Raw genomic sequence first — 19,844 nt, forward strand, 5'->3', positions numbered from 1 at the left:
GATTTTGTGCGAACCTTGCCCTATTTAACCCGTAACTGGAGCATACAAATTGCGTCCAATCAAGTTGTGAGGCCTAAAGCTTTTGCCTACCGTGCACCGTTGAATGCACAATTCAAGTAGCTAAATACATATTAATTAAACTCGGTCCCTTACAGAATGATGGAGTTCAGATATACCCTGTAGTCTGTATTGTTCCTCATGTATGGCAACGAGAGACACGCTGACTCAGTCACAGTTGATCGTGTGTTGAATCTTCAAACGGACCTGCCAGATCACGAGCGTTACTAGATGTAGATGTGACGTAATCATCCCTCCAGTTGAACATATGAAAATAATGAAAATAAACTTCCCAAAATATACTTTCTCTCATGAAATTTTTACAATCGAATAACAATCTGTTTGTAGTTTTTTTAACTGTCCCTTGTAGCAAATTTTTATGTCCAAATCCTAACGAACTTTGCTTGTTTCGACGGTTCTTTCATGCTGCAAAATCTTTGCAGTAAAAATCTCATTACGTGTTCTGATACTAACTAGAATTGTCACGAGTTCTATTACGTTATTGAAGCGAATTGGTGCCTTAATTCACAATACACTGTCTTTTATATTTCGTAGAACTTGGTTAACTATGTTATCCTTTGGATACTAAGCCGTGTAAAATCAGGACAGCTGTAGTTTCCTGACGATCTAATAATATTCATTATGGTTCTCCATAAGGTTTTACAGATATTCGGAAATTTTCCAAAAGAGCTTTCCGTTCGATGTGAAATATTATCGGTCCGTTTCACTTGGTTGCGCAGGTAACCGTGCATCTAATTTTTTTGTTTGCGATTAGTAAAATTTATTTTTGAACGATTAGTAAAATTTATTTTTGAAGGTACTGATTTTATCGGAAGTCATACGTGAACATCTGTTAGTTATTGGCTAGCTGGTAAAGCTTATGGAGTAATTTTCTACTGCGTTCGAATGTAATACATGTATATTTGTACATACATACATGTATTTTTGTACATGTATGTATGTATATTTGTACATACATGTATATTTCCGGCAAACTGGTGAACAGTCGTCATTTTATATCATCTAAGGATGATTCCGATCTCTCATTTAAAAATACAAGGAACTGGGTTATACAAAAGTTTAGTCGAATTTTTTTATTAATTTTGTACACTTATAATATTGTGAAAAAATAGCAAATTTTCACTGTTCTGACTGATGCAAAATGTTACCTCGTTTCCGTTTTTCGAATAAAGAATGAATATTACGCAAGTGCAGTCACGCTGATATTTCGGTGCACGAATATAGCAGGTTTCTGTTTAGTTGACTTTTACGTCTTTAGTGCCAAATTTTTTTTAAAGTTAATGGTTTTGTTTAACGCACCTTGTTATTTCATTTTAGCCCCGCATCGTGTGGTGTAATTTTGTTTGACGATATGAATTAGTCGTTTTAATTCTGCCATAACAATAACCGGTGTTTCTTGTCTTGAGTTAAGTACTTTGCTTCATCTTGTGTCGTTACATTCACCGTATCGCTTTGGAAGATCTTCTTTTATCTCGTCACGTCCCGCTAATAAATTTCGTTTAAAATTTGAGGCAATGGCAGTTATAACCAACGCTTTATCACTGTCATACTACGCGTTGTGAACAGGAGATTTCCTTGACGAAGCACGGTCCCAGTCTCTGCCGCAGAGTTCAAAATTTTTTCGTTTAAGCTTCGACTGAAACTGAGAGAAAAACTCCAAGACTGAGATTTTCGTATTTCGTAACGGACTTACTTGAATATTTTTTATTACTGCAATCTCTCCACGTACAAACTTTCATTACACTCCATGAATTGTCTTTTCCTTATGTTTCATTGCCAATGTTTGCAATGTGGTTATTCCTCTTATTTGTATTAAATAATTGTGATCTCTTTCCTGGTTTTGATGTTAGACTCACGTGATTTAGAGTTAACTTTGCCTCGAGCTTGACGGACAATAACCACATTATTGTAAACTTTGCAATTCTTAACTGTTCGTCGTGGCGACATCTGTACTGACAGCTCAGTTCTGTCCACGTCTCAGTACAGCGTGAGAATGTGTGTGTAAATGTTCAAGAATTTATCGAAATTATTACTGAGCTTAATTACTAAATTGCAATGGTTTCAATGCAGAAACGACTAGAAAGTACGCGAGACTGCAATATGTTTAATATTTAGTTATCAGGCAATACTCATAAAAATGATACAGTCTTTGTCCAAATCTAGTTATATTTTTTTTGCCCTTGTGTGAGCCATCGCCCTTATCTTTGTTACGTCCGCCCATGCGGGCGTATCACAGATTTCTTTCTATGCCCGTGCTAGGTGTAAGAAAATGGGTCAATATTTGGACATAAAGACCCATACGTTCTCTGCTGTATAGTAGAGCATTGTTGAGTCAAGGTAGTGCATTATTATTGATGAAAATTTCATAGAATACTTTTATGTTCAACCATGCAGAGAAATATTAAGTCACATGCAGCGCGTTTACTACATTTCTCATTGACCATCTGAGCACATTTCAGTGTAAATGTGAGCGTTGATGAGCGTTTTTTCTGCCATTGCAATGCAATTTTTGTTATTGCACAGCAATTTTACACGTTGCAATGCAGTTATTGACACCGCAGTGCAATGCAAACACTGTATGCAATGAAGTATACAGCGCGTGCACTGTTAATCCTTTTTTTTTTATCTTGATTTACGGGTTTTATTTTGTGCCCTTTAACTTGTGATGTATTAACGCCTAACAAATCTTGCCGCTTTAGAACTGTTAAACTATAATTCCATATGATGTATCGTAACCAAGTCAATCAGAATGGAATTAATTTTATTGTTGCTTTGAATTATGGCTACTATGTGCATCTTTATTTGAATTTCTTTGGAGAAGACAAATCGAAATTATGTAGGTTAAACAAGGAAAAACAGTGAAGGCATGACTGCCGTTTGAAAAACTTTCCATCTTAACTTCGCGTTGAATTTGTTCAATATAAATGAACATATATTGGTCTTGTAATTGAAAGAAGTGACATGAAATGCTGCTCACTCAACATAATGCTTTAATTTGTTCAACCCTGTACATGAGTTTCGAATCCTACTAAACTGGAGACTATTTATATCATGTATATATATGTCCGTAACATGTATATAGACATTGTGATAATAAACGTTGTTGACCATCTTGAATTATTTTCCGTCCACATTTGATTAATAGACATGTTTTCCTAACTGAAAATTTTAGATTTTGGGGGGAGGGGTAGTTATTGAGGAGTAAGTGACTAAGTGTAGTAATTTAGGGGTTCTATCTGTATAAATAAATGCTGGCATCTGTGAAGAGTAAATATACATCTTGGAGAATATTTGTGTTGATCTAAAATATACTTTAGTTAATTTTCCTATTCAGTACAGAAGTTTATAATCTTGTATAATAATGCACGTTCTTGTGTATAAACCAACATTCCCATTCCCCCCTGACAACTGAAGCCACAGCCTACCGCAAAAAGTTATTACGTAACGTGCGAGTCGACACGTGTGTTTTGGTGTACACAGCACAGCGCGATGGCGAAGGGTTTCTGAAGGTCACTCTCAGAACTTATGCAATCAACGCTCAAGGTTTCGAGCATCTTTCCTAGTCATGTCAAATGATAATCAATGGGATCAGTTTGATGCCTAGCTCATCAGTCACGTATATATTCTTGCTTGGCGGTATCTAATCAAATCTATAATGCCGGCAGCGGCCATCATGTGCCAAGCTCGCGACTTCAAAAATAGAACTGCCACTCCTCTAGGTTTTGTCTTAGTTACAAACTAACATGATTGAACTAGTATAGTTCAAACATGCAAACTAAAATCGAAATTCTCATTTAAACTACCGTATTAACGGTATTATTTATATCCTACTCATGGTTATGCGATTTCTATGAAATTTACGAAATAATCCGATTCCTGATGGAAAAGTCAGGTGTTGAATTTAATTTTACTTCGTTTCAAGGCCCGGGCCCATGTATTCCACCTTATAGGAACCCAACCTCTTATATAACTTTTTGCCGAAACCGCGATGAAAAAAGCGACTAACGACTCGGTTTCCAACTCATTTCGTGTCCACTCTAACATAAGGGAAAAGGAACTTTTTTCGCGTTCACTCTGTTTTAAATGGGAAAAGTTCTTCAGTTAAGTATGTTTTTTCTTCATTTTACTAAATAAATTGATTAAGAGCCTTACAGATGCCCCGAATAAAATTTTTACTAGCAGGAAGTTATAGGAGCCTGCTCGGTGTGTAGCAGCACGTATGCATGCTTTTGAAAGTAATCTCTGCAAGCTTGCAGGCGGCAACAGTTATTCCTCTGAGTCTGAGCTATAATCTGAGCTCAGACTCAGAGGCCCGGAGGCCGCCCGAGCTAGTAACCCTTGTGCAGTCTTCGAGTGTGCGTGTGTTGGAGACGAGCTTACAACGTCAGTTGTCAAATATAGTGAAAAGCATGGCTTGTGCTTTTAGGTCGAAATTCTTATACGATAATAGTAGGGTCTTAGCTTCGACATCCTGGTTCACTTGCAAAAATTATTGTTCGACTTCTAAAAACAGGTAAAGGGAGATAGCGATTTGCTTTAAAATTTCAATCGAGATTTTTCGTGTTGTCGAGGAGAGCCGTTCACTGTTGCTGCTGCATAATGATTATTATATTACCGATTATTACGTAATAAAAAATGCAACTTTGCGTAAATTTGCGCGCAATTTCAACTGTTTGGTACCCTTGCCATTAGCAATAATAGTCATTACTCTGAAGAAAAGAAACCTAAGTAGTTATAAAAAATTTTAAACCTTGTCATTGCGTAGTGTCGTGTGACGGTGTGAATGAAATGGTCGTTTTTTTTTTATGTTCTGCGGTGAAGGTTTTCAGAATCAGAAGCATTTCATAGTTACAAATGTGTAATTAGCTAATTGGTTAGGTATCAAAGCGATGACAATCATTTTCATCTTGTTAATATTGCTACAAATAATATTATTTTCATCTTAAATTCTGTAATTGCATTCAAAATTCAGTACCACAAACCTAGCCACAGCACTTGCATTTCCAATTGCCATGGCAAGGTAGCGCCAATGGCGTACCTAACCGCGTAAGGAGCTATTGTGTCAGTACAAGTGTACAACTGTGCCGCAACTTTAAAGCGCGAGCTTAATAGTTTCCTAATTATTGAGTTAATAAAACCATTCAAATCGTATTTATGACTATTTAATTGGGGGTTAAATGCAGTAGAGCCTGAGGCTGTGCTGAGTATCAAAATACAGTACCTATTTGCCAATTCTCATTTGTCATTGACTCAGTTTGACTGTAGTCTGTAGGTCTGTAGGCTGTAGCTGTATTTTTTATAGATAATGCTGAAAAGTCCTTGTTCAAATTAAATTATATTACAACAATTCTCTTCAACTTCACTTCTTGTTTGTTTGTTTGTCTGCTGCAAATCTCATAATCAATACTTATTTAACACAATTCTACCACTTTAATTGATCTGAAATTTGCACACTTGTGTAAAGTCAGCAAGGACAATGCTTGAATCAATTGACAGAATAAATAATTTACATTTTTCATTTCCATTTAATTTTTTGAATAGAAGAACATGTTAAAAAATAATTATTTTTAAATATTTGAAAGTAAAATTAGAAATTCATTGTAGCTATATGTGTAATATTGGAGACACTGGCCTTTTTAGAAGTGTTGTCTTTAAAAATTAATTTTTAAATGTATATTTATTAATATATTCTTCATGGTCAATAACATATATATTGTATAGCCTATGCTGATGTTTGTCATTCACACTCATTTGATGGTTGTGAATTTTGACAATTAATGTTAGTTTATTCATGGTGGACTTTCATGATAATGGTACCTATCTTAATGTATTGTAGTTACTTTATAATCTAAAGTGAATTACAGTTAATGTTATTATTACAGTTATGAGCTTGTGGTGGTGGGTGGTGGAGCTGGAGGCTGTGCTGCTGCTGCCAAATTTTCTTCCAAGCTTGGAGCTGGTAAAGTTGCCATCATCGAACCTGCCGATGTAAGTTTTGTGCAGGAAATCTGTTTGTAATTAATATAAATAATATTAATATATATATAGAGCTAAAAGTACCATGTTGAAATTCATTTTATATATATATATATATATATATATATATAGCTTATCAGATTAGCTCATTTAGACTTATCTAATATTGAATTTCTTTGCTTTGAAAAAATAGTTAACAAGACTGAATTATAAAAAACTTAAAAAAAACTGGAATGGAAATTGTGGAAGCATGCTTTTGCCACATGAAATCCATGAGATGAAAGGTACAGGTATTGTTATCTGGCAAAATTATCTGATTGTTATAGGTATACAAGTAGTATAAATGGACAGTATATATATATATATATATATGGTACTTGCTTGATTGAGGTTCAGCATGTGCATGTAGTTTTGTATATTCTAAGAGTGTCTTCTGTCCAATTTTCTGTGTTAAACTTGCAGTCATACCAATGTAGTTGGATCATAATAGATATTGTGTGTTAAGATGTAAACTTTGTACTCTACAGATGCACTACTACCAGCCAATGTTCACCCTAATTGGTGGAGGTATGAAAACTTTGAAGAACTCCTGCAAGCCAATGAGCAAGGTGAACAATATATTTGTATATTATTTTAAAAGTCAGGTTTTCATTACAAATTTTTTGGTGATATCACAAATATTGTTACAAAGTAAAGCCTTTTACAGTGCTATATTTTGGAAAACAAAAATATGATGTTTTGAATGAATCAATTAGCTACTGGATATACCAGTATGTCGATTCATTCATTTGAATCAATTGAAGATTCCTCAGTATCATAGAAATTATTATAAATGCTAGTGGAAATACAAAAATTTACTAATTTACTCAATTTATTGCAGGTTTTACCAAAGAAAGCTGACTGGATAAAGCAGCGGTGCATATCGTTTGACCCTGACAACAATAAAGTGGTCACCGAGGATGGCAAGGAGATCAGCTACAAGTATCTTGTGCTGGCTCTTGGCATGCAACTCAACTATGACGCTGTAAGATCATCACTTGAATTAATAAAATTTTTTCTTATAGATTAAACCTGCTTTTGATTTGATTAATTAAAACTCAAATTTTTTGACGAGAAGAACATTGATGTTTGTGAATGCATTCCCATTTCTATACATACATGCTAAAATTTTCAGTGTTGTTTTGCTGATTTGTTTCTTAACGTCATACTGTCGGTTATTCAGTATTTTTTACTTATAAATTTGTCAGATGACATTAAGCTAAGAAGAAATAAAACCTGTAACAGATACCAGGTCTTATCGAAGGCCTGACAACACCTGGCAGTGGCGTGTGCAGCAACTACTCGCCTGCCTATGTCGACCGTACCTTTGAGAGCCTCAAGGCATTCAAGAGCGGCAATGCCGTCTTCACGTTTCCCAACACACCCGTGAAGTGCGCGGGAGCTCCTCAGAAAGTCATGTATATCTCTGAAGAGTACTTGAGGAAGGTATGTACTGTGCCTTAGAAGTATCAGTCGAAAAATTCATGTTTCATATTCGTATTACTTTATCTGTAATATGAATTTGTTTAACTTCTATCAGACTGAATAATTTTACCACTTTATTATCGTACCGAATGCAGGTACCTATGCAGTGTAGGTACATACCTATGTTGGATTGTAGCTATGCAGTCCAACAAGGTTTAATACGTATCTTCTAAATTATTTTAGCTGTTCGTTACTGTACGAGTTGAGTTGTCAGTACTCAAATTGGCGTGATACCCGCAAGTAGCTGATACTTGCACTGTAACCGTAAATTCAGTTATGTACTACCATTTACTTCTACCCTACAGGAAGGAAAACGAGACAAAGCAAATATTATTTACAACACTTCCCTGCCGGTGCTATTTGGTATCCAGAAGTATGCCGATGCATTGTGGAAGGTGAGCTTTGCAATGTTACACTTGAACTATTCATGAGTAAAACTGTTGCTGTGATTATAGCAATACACTTGCTTTGCGATACTACCTTATTGGAAAATATTTTTTCTGTGACTGAAAAAGTTGTTTGTCACAATTGTTACAACTAAACAGCATCTTCTGTTCGATTTGGTTTAAGAATGTGAATTTTGATTAATCTGCAGGTAGTGAAGAGCCGCAATATTGAAGTAAATACACGGCGCAACCTGGTGGAAGTTCTACCTAGGGAGAAACGCGCTGTCTTCCAGAACCTAGACAACCTTGCTGAGAAAGTTACTACTGATGTGGGTGTGGTTGCGGAAGTTGATTGAAATTTTAGCAATAATTATTCTAACTGAGCACTATAAAAAGTTATTACTTCTAGATGATTCAGCTTTTGCTGCGAAGTTAGTTCCTCAGTCATTTACAAAATAATTTGTTTGATTCTGCCCTGTGAAAAAATTGATAATTTTTCTAAATTAATCCGTCAATGTGCATAAGAATACTTTGACGTAATACGACGGTTCATGCTCTGAATATTCCCCTTAAAAGCGGCACACAGTAACACCTCATCTTTTCTTTCAGTTCGAGCTCCTTCACGTGACACCGCCCATGTCAGCCCCCAAAGAGCTGAAGGCCTGCCAGCAACTCACGGATGCCAACGGATTTGTGAGTGTCAACAAGGACTCCATGCAGCACACGACATACAGTAACGTCTTCGGAATCGGTGACTGCACCAATTCCCCCAACGCCAAGACCGCTGCTGCTGTTGGTCAGTCAATGAGATCATTAAATTCCGTATTATTCCCCTGCTCAAGAACTATAAATATAATTTGTATCCCTACTTGGCGATCAGTAAACGGAAGTAACACTGTAACAGTAATACTATTCAAAGGGGCTCTGTGGAACTGTTATTAATATTCGCAGTGAGATTGAATAAATTGAATCTTTTATGTAATTTTTCAGTGAAGGATAAGCTTAGACGATTAGGTTGCATTTACCTACTCAGCGTTTTAGACACTGTGCCCTCAGAGTGGGACATCTGACATGTATCTGTGCTCGATCGAAGGATTTCGCGGTCTTCAGGGCATTGTTTCTCAGCGCCCCACCACAAAGCTCGCGGTGTCTGACTGCGGGTCTCAGTTGTAGGATTAAGCTGTTATGTAGGAAAAATTCCTTGCATTTCCCTTCTCTGTCTCTCTCGTGCCGGCGGCCGACGTCCCGTGTAAGCGACCTCTAGTGCGAGTGTCTTAGTTTCTTTTGCTTTTCACCTATCCCTCTTTGTCATTTCGTCTCTATGAAATGCTAACGCTGCTTCTTTCCTGTCAAGTTCAGGACAACTGAGGATTGCATATCTGAACGAGTCACCCTGACGTTCTTGACGCTAAATTAGCATTTAACGTGCCGTGAGAACAAGAGCTCTTCGTGTGCGTTAGCACCATTTCTGTATAGGACAGGGAGCTATTATATAGAAGATCCAATAAGCAGCTTGGCACATAAAATTCATTGCCGAATGTGTACGCCGGCCTGACTGTCGTAGAAGTTAATTAATGTATTGTATCTACAGCTCCGTATAAAGATCTCGTTCTCGTATGAAAGCGACGTCTCCATTACTTATTTCTCTCTAAAGTAACGTTAACGACGCATGTTCTCAGGAGAATCGTATAGAATATACATCAGTTTGGCATTAATCTTCACCCCCCACAAATTTATCAGCAATAAATGTAATGGGTAAGAATGTAACGAATTTGCTGCGTTAGAAATGGAGAAATAGTTGGCGTGCTTAGTTACAAATTTCTTAACCCGAGTTTTCAGTCTTTTTGAATATTGAGAATTTTTTTTCCTTCATCATATCATGTGCGAATAACTTAAAAGCAAAGAAAACTCCACAAAAATTCATTTTATATTTTTAGAAAATGTTGCTGTGTCCAGCTCTATCATCAGTTCGAAAATTCTAGAACCAGTAATTAGTAGTCAAAATTACAAAAAAAAAACCAACGTTAAAACCTTTTTATTCACAATTTCAAATGAGTAAGAGCTAGAAGCTGAATTTAACTTTTTCTATAAAGATAATATGAATTTTTGTGGAGTTTTCTTTGCTATTAAGTTTTTAGTGAATTTAAGATTCAGGCACTCGAGGGACATTATTACTTATGTGCAAATAACTTCAGTTCTAACTATTTCAACCAGTACCTATTTATCGCTAATTACCCTTCTTTATAGGATAGGCACCTGTTCATACTTCCATGTCAGTCTCGAGATGTTAGTAATGAACATTTGGTTATTGGTTTTGTCTGATCGCAGCTGGCCAGATCGGCGTGTTACGCAAGAACCTGTCTGCAGTTATGGCTGGCAAGCCCCTGACTGCCGTGTATGACGGTTACACCTCTTGTCCTCTCGTCACTGGTGAGAAAATGCTAGCATTTTTTGTCACTAAACTTGGATCTTGACGCTTCTAGTGCCTTTCATCTACCTCAAGTATCGTCAGGAATGGTTTCAATTTAAATGAAGCATTGTTGAACGATAACAAAAAAACAGGCGGAAGCAACATTCTTTTTCTAGATTGCAGTAATGAACATTTTACTCGCAAGTTTTAGATCTCTGGCTGCCTAGTATCTTCCTGGTGTAGCTACTCTCGCCCTTGACCTTAAATTATTTGCAGGTTATTCAAAATGCATCCTGGCGGAATTCGACTACTCAGGGCAGCCTCTGGAAACGTTCCCAATCAACCAGGCGGTGGAGCGCCGAACAATGTTCCATCTTAAGAAAGACTTCATGCCCGACATGTATTGGTTGGGACTGCTCAAGTGCGTACATATTCTTCATGACCTCATTATGCACTCATGAGCTCAAATGTTATGTGTTTTATGCAAGTTGTTGTGTAATGAAGGACATCGCTCGTGTGGTTGAAATTATTTGGAAAAGATCAGAAGTGTATTAATTATTATACACAAACGCACTAATCTGACTTTTTCTAATTTTTCCAATTTCAGTGGATATTGGGAGGGACCAGGTCTGATGAGGAGCGCCATGCACCTTGGAATGAAGTAGAGGTGAATATTATTCTATCATATTGAATATAGTGCGTTGAAACTTGATCAGATGATGGTGATAAATTACTACTTTACACATAACGGTGAAAAAAAAAACTATTTACTCATCTTCTGTTATCATGAAAACGTCTCTACATTAAACAGAAAATAACAAAACTTCTCTTATAAGATAAGCAACCTTGAATGAATACCTACATCAATAGCCATTTGGTTCTAAATTTTTTGCTTTCATCTTCATACGACGTTGGTACTTGTTTGATCGGTTGGTGGTAGTGGCGTGTTCTTCTGGTTTTCTTCATCAGCTGCAACAAATAATTAAAATCAATACTATCCCAACTAACTTTTAAATATCCCATTTGCAAGATTATACAACATAATTTAGTGGTATGAATTTCTACGAGCTAATTAATCATTATTCAACATTACAAAGACTTTAAGAAAAATTTTATCATTCACACATTTTCATTAAATTTTATTCCTGTGTTCTTTTTATATCTACCTTTCTGCTTGGCCTGTTCGGCTATCTTCTTCATTTGTTCCACCAATTTCTGTTGTTTCTGTTGCTTTTTGAGGGCTTTCTGGGTTTTCTTTTCCTCCTCTTCCTTCTGGGCAAGAATTTCTTGGAACTTTTCGTCATGAGGATCAATACGGGCGCCATACATCAGCCGCACTTCCTCAATCAAACGAGCTTGTTTCTCCTGTAATTGAAATGCGCAAAAAAATGCAGAGGTATAATATCCAGCATGACTAATCACACCGTATAAATCAATATTTACACACGTTTTGCTATCGACAATCATGGACAATCATTACGACAGAGATGCAGCAATAATCAGTGGCACGTTGCATCATCTTTCACTTTAGTTGCATAGATACCGGTACTATTTATCAAGTTTCGTTATTTATTATGCAGTAACATATCTTACCCTCGCTATGCGCGCAGCCTCTTCGTTGTCTCGTATTTTGTCTCTAACTGCCTTCTTCCACTTCTCTAGACTCTTCATATTTTCTCTCAGCGCTTTCTGCCTGATAATGAATGAACTTGTCATAACAAAATTCTCTGAAAAGGCTCTTGTACGTAAAATTTACTATGAAATATTAGGAAAAACAAAGGGTGGCGAAAATTCATCGAGATGAGCAAATATGTACCTCACAGATATATTTCCACATGAAAGTGAAGTTTTGTCCTCTAGCATTATAAAATCATAATTAACTGATGAGACTGGGAGTTAGTTCTGGTTCGATAATTTCAAATACTGACGCATTGATCCTAATATTTGTTGTATTTTACACGTAAGATAGCAAAATTATGTACTGTATCTTAAAGCCGAGCTAAGCAGCTCCCTCACCTCTCAACAGTAAACTTAATGGCTTCCTGTTTGTCATGTTTGGCCTTGGCAATCGTGTCTGGTAGACTCAATGGATTAAAAACCTGCACGAACAAATTTAATGAGCTCGGGTCTAATATGTCTCCGCACATATTGTAACAGATCCTGGTTTTATAATAGATTAATTCACTTCAATAATTTCAATTTACTCAATGGTTACGAGCTAACTACAATAATCATTTCTATTCAATCGCAAAACGAAACTCACAAAATTTGACACTGAGTTTCAAGTATAAAAGACTGAAGTATTCTCTGAATAGCAACTTTCTCGCGCTCAAATCTTCACTATCTGTATACTCGTGACCCACCTTCTCATACTCCTTCATCAGATTCATCTCCTGCTGCGAAGGCCACAGATACCTGAGCTGGACGTTAGAGCCGTCACCGTCACGGCCGTATCTTGCGCGCACGTCGCGCACGCTTGTCACGTCCTGCTCCAGCTCATCCATAGAATTAGCCTGTCACCAGAAGATACATTTATTTAAATCTGCAAAAACTGCGCGGACAACATGTCCACACTATCATTATATTATGAATCATCTGTTGGAACGAGGTGACTTAATGAATGTGGTACTTTTAGTTTCACAACGCAATTAGCGGCTATTGTCAAAGTATGCCTGTATGCTACAAGAGAAGGAAGCTACGTAACAATGAATGCAGCAATATTTGTTTTCGCCGCTTATTTTTATGTTTGAAACAGATTAACACAGGGCTCAAATTTTCAACTTGGAATAATACCTATTTCTTCCATCAATGACGTGAGTTAGGAATCAACGCTGGTGATGATGAAGAAGAATAGGGACTAAAATATCATGTAATGCATAAACGAGTAAAAGGCTAGTGACAAAGTTCATTTTTTAACGAAATGGCGTGAATGTATAATAATGCATAACATTACACCGTAAAATTGTAAAAGCATTTTCGGGTTGTTAACTATGAAAGAATGATCCAGTTTCATTTGTTTCCTTATTTTTCTGATTATTTAATCCTGCAATTGAACGAGTTGTGATTTGTAGTTTACATTATCATATGTTTAATCCTAATTTTAGAACTAGAAAGAATGGGTTATGGTGTCAATTTTATCCCCCTTCTTTCTGGTAAGATAATAATGGCTATTAACCCGTTAGGTTTGATGTTGATACTCGAGAATATTTACCTCGTTGATTCTCTTTAGATGATATATTGAATTTATTACAACTTTCTACGATCAGATGAGTTTTATTTCTCGCTCTAATACGTCGAGACACAAGGAAATGATCGATTTGCTCAAATCAGAATAAGAAAAAATTGAATGAACGGTAAAAATCGAAGATGTGAAAATGACAATTCTTTATCAAAGTGGTGCATTTAATTTAAGCGTACACATGTCAAAATTGCAAATATTTTATAAGACGTGGATAAAAAGCGTGTGGCAACATAACCAGAAATGTATTTACACCACAATGGAAATATAATTCATCATAGAAATACGTGGACTTGAAATAATGGGTGACACAGCTGCCAATTTTTAAAATGCTTTATACTAATTTCATCAGCCAGAAAAATTTATTGCATTTTGAAAATGCTACTGAAATAGATGCCTTTAGAGAAAAATATAATATATTTGACGACAACGCATAACATAAAATTTGGTACCTAGTATTTGGTATACCATTACCATTTACCATACCATTAATAACCGTATCATTACCGTATCATTTTACCGTATCATTAATAACTCACAATTTTATGCACGATTTTGTAGTGATGAGGCTTTAATCTGGACTTGTCACATAACTTGGCAAGCCTCTCTTGCTCTGCAGCTGCTTCTTCTTCCGATACCTGGGAAATATCAAGATTAGCCAGGAATTTAAAAGCAAAGAAAATACCACAAAAATTCACCATATCTTTATAAGAGAAAACGTTTTAAGAGAAAAATTCACCATAAAGATATGGTGAATTTTTGTGGTATTTTCTTTGCTTTTAAATTCCTGGTTAACTTGCGATTCAAGCAAACAAGTGATTTTAATACTTGTATCAAGATTAGATGCATAATATCTCTAAGAGATCACCAACAATCAGCTAATGATACAAAATATTACCTTAATAAAGAAAAAATTGAGGCAACCTTTCTGAAAAATTTTGATACATGAAATTCTAGGTCATATCGCACAGAAATGATAGCATTATTTTGCTGACTGTCTTAGCTCAATCAAACAATGCATGGCGATATGACAACAGACTCTAAGGGTGATTTTTTAACCATTGCTTGTCAAATAAGACCTGTAGGTCAGATTATATTAAATTCATTGATAAAAAACCATTTGATGCATTATTGCGATTAATGCGTAGCTGATTTAATTTTTCTGACTTTTATATAAATGAGCACAAAGGTGGGAAAATAGGTACTCTCTCAAGAGATATTTAATTGAAATTTCAGATGAAAGAACTTCATCCTAGATAATTAATTTCGTGAAGTCAATTGAAGTATTTGGGTCTGCCTGAATTTATATTACGTATATAATATATTCTATTGTTTGAAATCTATTAATGATTACACTGAAGGCATGGAAAATGCAGTTCCAAATTTATTAGTCCAGCCAACCATTATTAAGTACCTACTACTAATCAGTGTTTGCTTCAAATGTGAGAAAAATTATTCATTACACTACCAAACTCAAATTTGAATGGCATGCTGAAAATTAGTTCAGGGGCTATGATAAAACAAGTTTATATTCTTAATCACAACTTGAGTTCTCTTTTTCTCATCTCCACATATGTGGCCAGCAAAAATGGAAAGATTCAAAATTTCATTGTCAGGACTTCCAACTGACTCTACAACGATTATGCATCAACACTCCCAAGCTATAAACATCACCATACCCCCAAAGGAAATGAAATAGATTGCATTATTCATCTTTCAAAGATTCATTCCCAGTCAATGTTCTATTTCAAGATCATAGCAATGTGTATAAAAGTTGCTCACAGTTCTGTTATTTAAACTGAAATACACATGGCAACTTTTTCAAATAGTAAAGAGATTTTTTTTAAATAGTCTTGGTTGGATTTCAGGTTGGATTATCAACAAGTTCAAGCTATCAGGTGGATTTTATCAACAAATGAGATGTTGAGGAATGCTAGTAGGCCATCTTGGACCAGCTCTGGCTGATGCTGCATCATAGGGGTGACATGTGTTTGCCCATTTGAATTCAAGACTTGCACTGTAGGTAAGGTTGACCAATGAACACAGGTGTACAATTTTTGTCCTTGGAAATTTTTCCACTAAGGTTAGTGTCCATTTTGTTAGTTGTCGCTGGTTGTGCCTGCACAAGGGGGCTCAGGTAATGGAGAGGACCACTGAAAGAGAAGGGAAGTGAGGAAAGGAAGGGAGGGTGGCTGAAAAAGCTGCTGCCTCCATGTGACTGTTCTACAGCAAGATGCTGAGGGTTGTGGTAAATGATGGGCCAGTAAAAAGATGCTCCATAGACTAGAGGAATCCCCACACTTAGTGCAGGTGTTGTTAGGAGTTCTCCCAACCCTGAAGATGTAGGATGCCAGGGAACTGCACTGACATGGGTTGATCTTTGCCAGCACTGAGCAATGAGGGCTGGTCTGCTTTAGAGCCTATGGGAGGCAGTGGGGCAACCAAGACCCTGTTGAACACAGTGGCCTTGGTGACACAATCAGGCACCTCTCAGCAGAGAGTTCGCTTTGACACCTTGTAGGAGCTGGTAGACATCATGTCTTCTGACAGAATTAGAGCCACAAGGTGGCACAATCTGGACCAAAGGGTTGGCTTCATTAGTCTGTCTCCAAAAGGAGCAGAGATGATGGGAAAGGAGGGGAGGGAGGACTCGATGGCACTGGCCAGGAACTGCACACATGCTAGGTCCAGGCAGGCAGGTAGATGGATAACACCTGTCTTGGTGTGCAGGTGTTCAATGTGCGCCATCTTGAGGCATCTGGTGACTATCCCCAAGGCTGAGCTCTAGATGGCTTGTAGCATCCCACAGTGGAGCAGAAGGCAATGGAGTGCCAAATAGGAGCTGCATAGTTTATGATTAGATATATGGTGGTTCTATAGGTGGCAATGACATACCTTTTAGTCATCTTCCATCCTTTCCTTTCAACAGCTTTCAATTGCTTCACGTTCACTGAGGCAGTGACTATCACTTTTTGGGAAAGTGTTCATGGCACCATAAAATCCCTCTCCATATATGTAATAACCCTAGTGTTGTAAAATCCCTCTCCATATTATATGGTACCATTAAATCTCTGCCCAGAATGGCCCCTACATATACCATAAAATGGGGGTAACTTAGACTCTTGAGGTAACTTAGACCACTTTCAGTTTTTTTAACAAAAACCCCCAAAACTCAAAAACTATTTGACATAGAAAAATTTTGTCAATGGGCATTAAAGGCCTAATACTGAGGCTACGTAACACAATAGAAAAATAAAAAAATTATGCATATCTAATAGGTTAAAAAATGAGAAATGTGACCCACGAAAAAGAGCTATTATTTAAAGCCTGTCATAGAACCCCTTCCAATTTTTTTATTTTTTTGGTAAAATAACTCCAGGTTTTGGTGCATTGTAGTAGAACTCTTCTAGTTACATATGCAAATGACAAATTTGAGGAAAGTGTCATAGTTTGCAAATGGGGGGTGCCACCCCTAATGGGGGAACTTAGACCACCTTATGTCAGCCCTGAAGGGGTAACATAGACCGGCTTGGAAATTAATTTAAAATTACCATATATAACATATTTCATGTTTGATACACCTATTAATGTTTTTTCTTTAGGTTTCAGACTCTACAGTCTCATATATGGTAATTTTAACTTAATTTCCAAGCCGGTCAATATTACCCCTTCACGGCTGACATTAGGTGGTCAAGTTCCCCATTCGGAGGCAGCGCCCCCCCATTTGCAAACTATGACACTTTCCTCAAATTTGTCATTTGCGTATGTAACTAGAAGAGTTCTACTACAATGCACCAAAACCTAGAGTTACCGTATTTGGAGTTATTTTACTAAAAAATATAATTGATTTTACCACCCAGTCTAAGATACCCCAAGAGCTGGGGTAACAAAGACCATCACTTTTTTTGAAATTATATAAAAACTATGAGAGGCAGGAGTCCAGTTGGTGTTTGAGGCCATGTTAGAATGCTTCTCACTAATCATCAGTTTTTTGCAACTTTCATAATGTAATAGCTAGCCATGGTTGAGAATTGAAGAAGAAAATACAAAAGGGAAAAAAACATTGATGCTCAGACACATAAGCTTGCATTTTTGGCATTTTAAAGCTGGAAGTGCAATATATCTCTTAGCAATACCATGATTAATTGATTACCATTAATTACCTATATAATAACACAGTATAGGTATTATAGTTATGAACTCATGATTTTTATACTTAATTTTGCCTCATTACAAATCCTTTGACCATAGTAATAATCATGCACTTTGAAAGCAATAATGGCATTTTGTGAATTGAATAAGCAAATTAGCAAAAGCACTTTCATTCCTATGTAAGGTTAAAAAGACTTGAATGTTTTATGTTTAAATGTCTTACCTCATCTATTGCAGGATTCAGTTCTTCTTTTTTTAGGCTTGCTTCTTTCATAAGGGAACATGATGAATGAAAGAATCTATTGAATTTAAAACAAAATCTAAGATCAGAAAGTAATGTTGACAATGTAACTTGTAGCATCATGCAAAACAAAATGTATCTGAAAATAAAAACTGATAATAGACCAAACAGTCTCAACATATGTTGTGCCATACGCATACGGCATACTCTATGACTCTATGTTCAGTGAGTATGTTGTGCCTCACTGCCCTGGCACCCAGTGCCCACAAGCAACAAGCCCACAACTATAAACCATTCAGGCATTCACACTTAGCTCTTTTTGTATGCGGTAGCAGGTAGCTCGAGACCATGCGCTTTGAAGATTAGAAGCCAGTTAATAAGACATCAGTGATCAGTGGAGTCTTGGAGATGAATATAACTGAATTCAACTTTTAGCTCTGGGCCATTGTTCTCGGAATCTCGGCCATCTCAGGTGTGCTGCTGTTAAGATTTACACAATAACATTTTCAAAGAATTATCAGTTGCAAATTCATCAGACTTTCAAAATTATACTAGCCTAGACTGCCACCTGCCAGTGAACCAGTGGACTTGTTTGACAGTCTGCTAAAGAAAATAATGCCACTCATCCAGAAACAGGATGATAGAATAGAGTTCAATCAGTTCATGAGTTGGAATTCATTGGCAATGAAATTCATTTCACAATGAAATTGCTGCTGCAAATCATCAGCAAATGCAAGTTGCAACATATGTATTTTCTTGCAAACCTTATTAATTGTGACTAACCGTGACTTGAAATTGAAATGCGTGGTGACCTCTGGTCACGACCTAAATAACGGTCATACACGCTGCCTAAAAACTTTTAGTAGCATCAAAAAATTAAAAGTTCACACTAATATCATAACAATTTTGTTTTGTTTAACAAAAAAACTTGTACACAAAAGTTTTTTGAAACTTCAACTATTTTCACCAGAGCTTGTTCTTTTGCATTTCGACTTTTATACTTCTTTGACTGAACTCTCAACAGCCCTACAGGCAGGGTTGGTGATTTTTTTGATTTTTTTTTTAAATCAAACAAATCAAAAATCAATGCTTTTTTTTTATTTTTTCATGATTTTTTTATTTATTTAATATTTTTTTTCACCTTTTTTGTATTTTTGAAGTGTTATTTTTTATGTTGCTATTAGCCTACTAACAATAACAGTATATGGATCATAATGGATGGCTAAAAAGGGCACTTATTGCCTTCAATAATGGCCAATAGGCCAAGGTGGTGTTTACCACTTAGGGATTTTTGGGTAAACAATTATTGATAAGTCTATTCATTAGCTTTGTAAAGTTTGTATGGAGCAAGGTAATGAGCTAAATATTGACCATTTAACTGGCTTCAATATACAAAAACACTTCAGGAATGCAGATCTTCTAAACATTGAAGAGTCACATAACAGACAGGTAGCTGATAGCACAGTCACAGTGCACAGCACTATCAATAGAACTACTAGTTTTATGTGAAATTATGTCCTATAAATCTACCAGACTCTAACCTCTAGGGCCTAGGCTCTATACACACCGACTAGTAGTTCCCATTTAATTCAGACCAATAAACCAATAGTCTAATACTTAACATAAACTGAACGATAACCAAACAAACCTCATTCGACTTGAAACAAGACTCAAGTTATGAGAAAAGCCAACACTGTTTGAAATAAACATGTGCACAATTCAAATATTTTATATCCATTCACTGCATTTAATTATTTTATACACAGTCTTAACATTGTAATTGTTTTGTTTCTAGTTTTAAATTCACATATTTAAAGATTGAAATTAAATATTTTAATT

The 19,844-nt window shown here is 36.2% G+C and overlaps 2 protein-coding genes across 2 annotated transcripts; one reads left to right on the plus strand and one right to left on the minus strand.

The window, feature by feature from the left end:
• The first annotated feature begins 4,391 nt into the window (after nucleotides 1-4,391).
• LOC108665981 (sulfide:quinone oxidoreductase, mitochondrial) lies at nucleotides 4,392-13,639 on the plus strand. The gene is made up of 12 exons (XM_018152792.1): nucleotides 4,392-4,591; nucleotides 5,961-6,066; nucleotides 6,582-6,662; nucleotides 6,935-7,078; nucleotides 7,339-7,539; nucleotides 7,884-7,973; nucleotides 8,174-8,293; nucleotides 8,574-8,760; nucleotides 10,293-10,394; nucleotides 10,651-10,795; nucleotides 10,982-11,041; nucleotides 12,759-13,639. Exons 1-11 carry the CDS (start codon nucleotides 4,488-4,490, stop codon nucleotides 11,037-11,039), a joined length of 1,338 nt encoding a protein of 445 aa, XP_018008281.1. The 5' UTR covers nucleotides 4,392-4,487; the 3' UTR covers nucleotides 11,040-11,041; nucleotides 12,759-13,639.
• On the minus strand, nucleotides 10,936-18,174 carry LOC108665983 (growth arrest and DNA damage-inducible proteins-interacting protein 1). The gene is made up of 8 exons (XM_018152793.2): nucleotides 17,988-18,174; nucleotides 14,152-14,250; nucleotides 12,738-12,887; nucleotides 12,391-12,473; nucleotides 11,968-12,067; nucleotides 11,541-11,739; nucleotides 11,237-11,343; nucleotides 10,936-11,024 (listed from the first exon to the last, which is right to left on the minus strand). The coding sequence occupies exons 1-7, from the start codon at nucleotides 18,126-18,128 to the stop codon at nucleotides 11,276-11,278; spliced, it is 840 nt and encodes a 279-aa protein (XP_018008282.1). The 5' UTR covers nucleotides 18,129-18,174; the 3' UTR covers nucleotides 10,936-11,024; nucleotides 11,237-11,275.
• Nucleotides 18,175-19,844: the final 1,670 nt, after the last annotated feature.

The sequence above is a fragment of the Hyalella azteca genome, unplaced genomic scaffold (genome assembly GCF_000764305.2).
Source record: "Hyalella azteca isolate HAZT.00-mixed unplaced genomic scaffold, Hazt_2.0.2 contig13760, whole genome shotgun sequence".
Lineage (NCBI taxonomy): Eukaryota > Metazoa > Arthropoda > Malacostraca > Amphipoda > Hyalellidae > Hyalella > Hyalella azteca.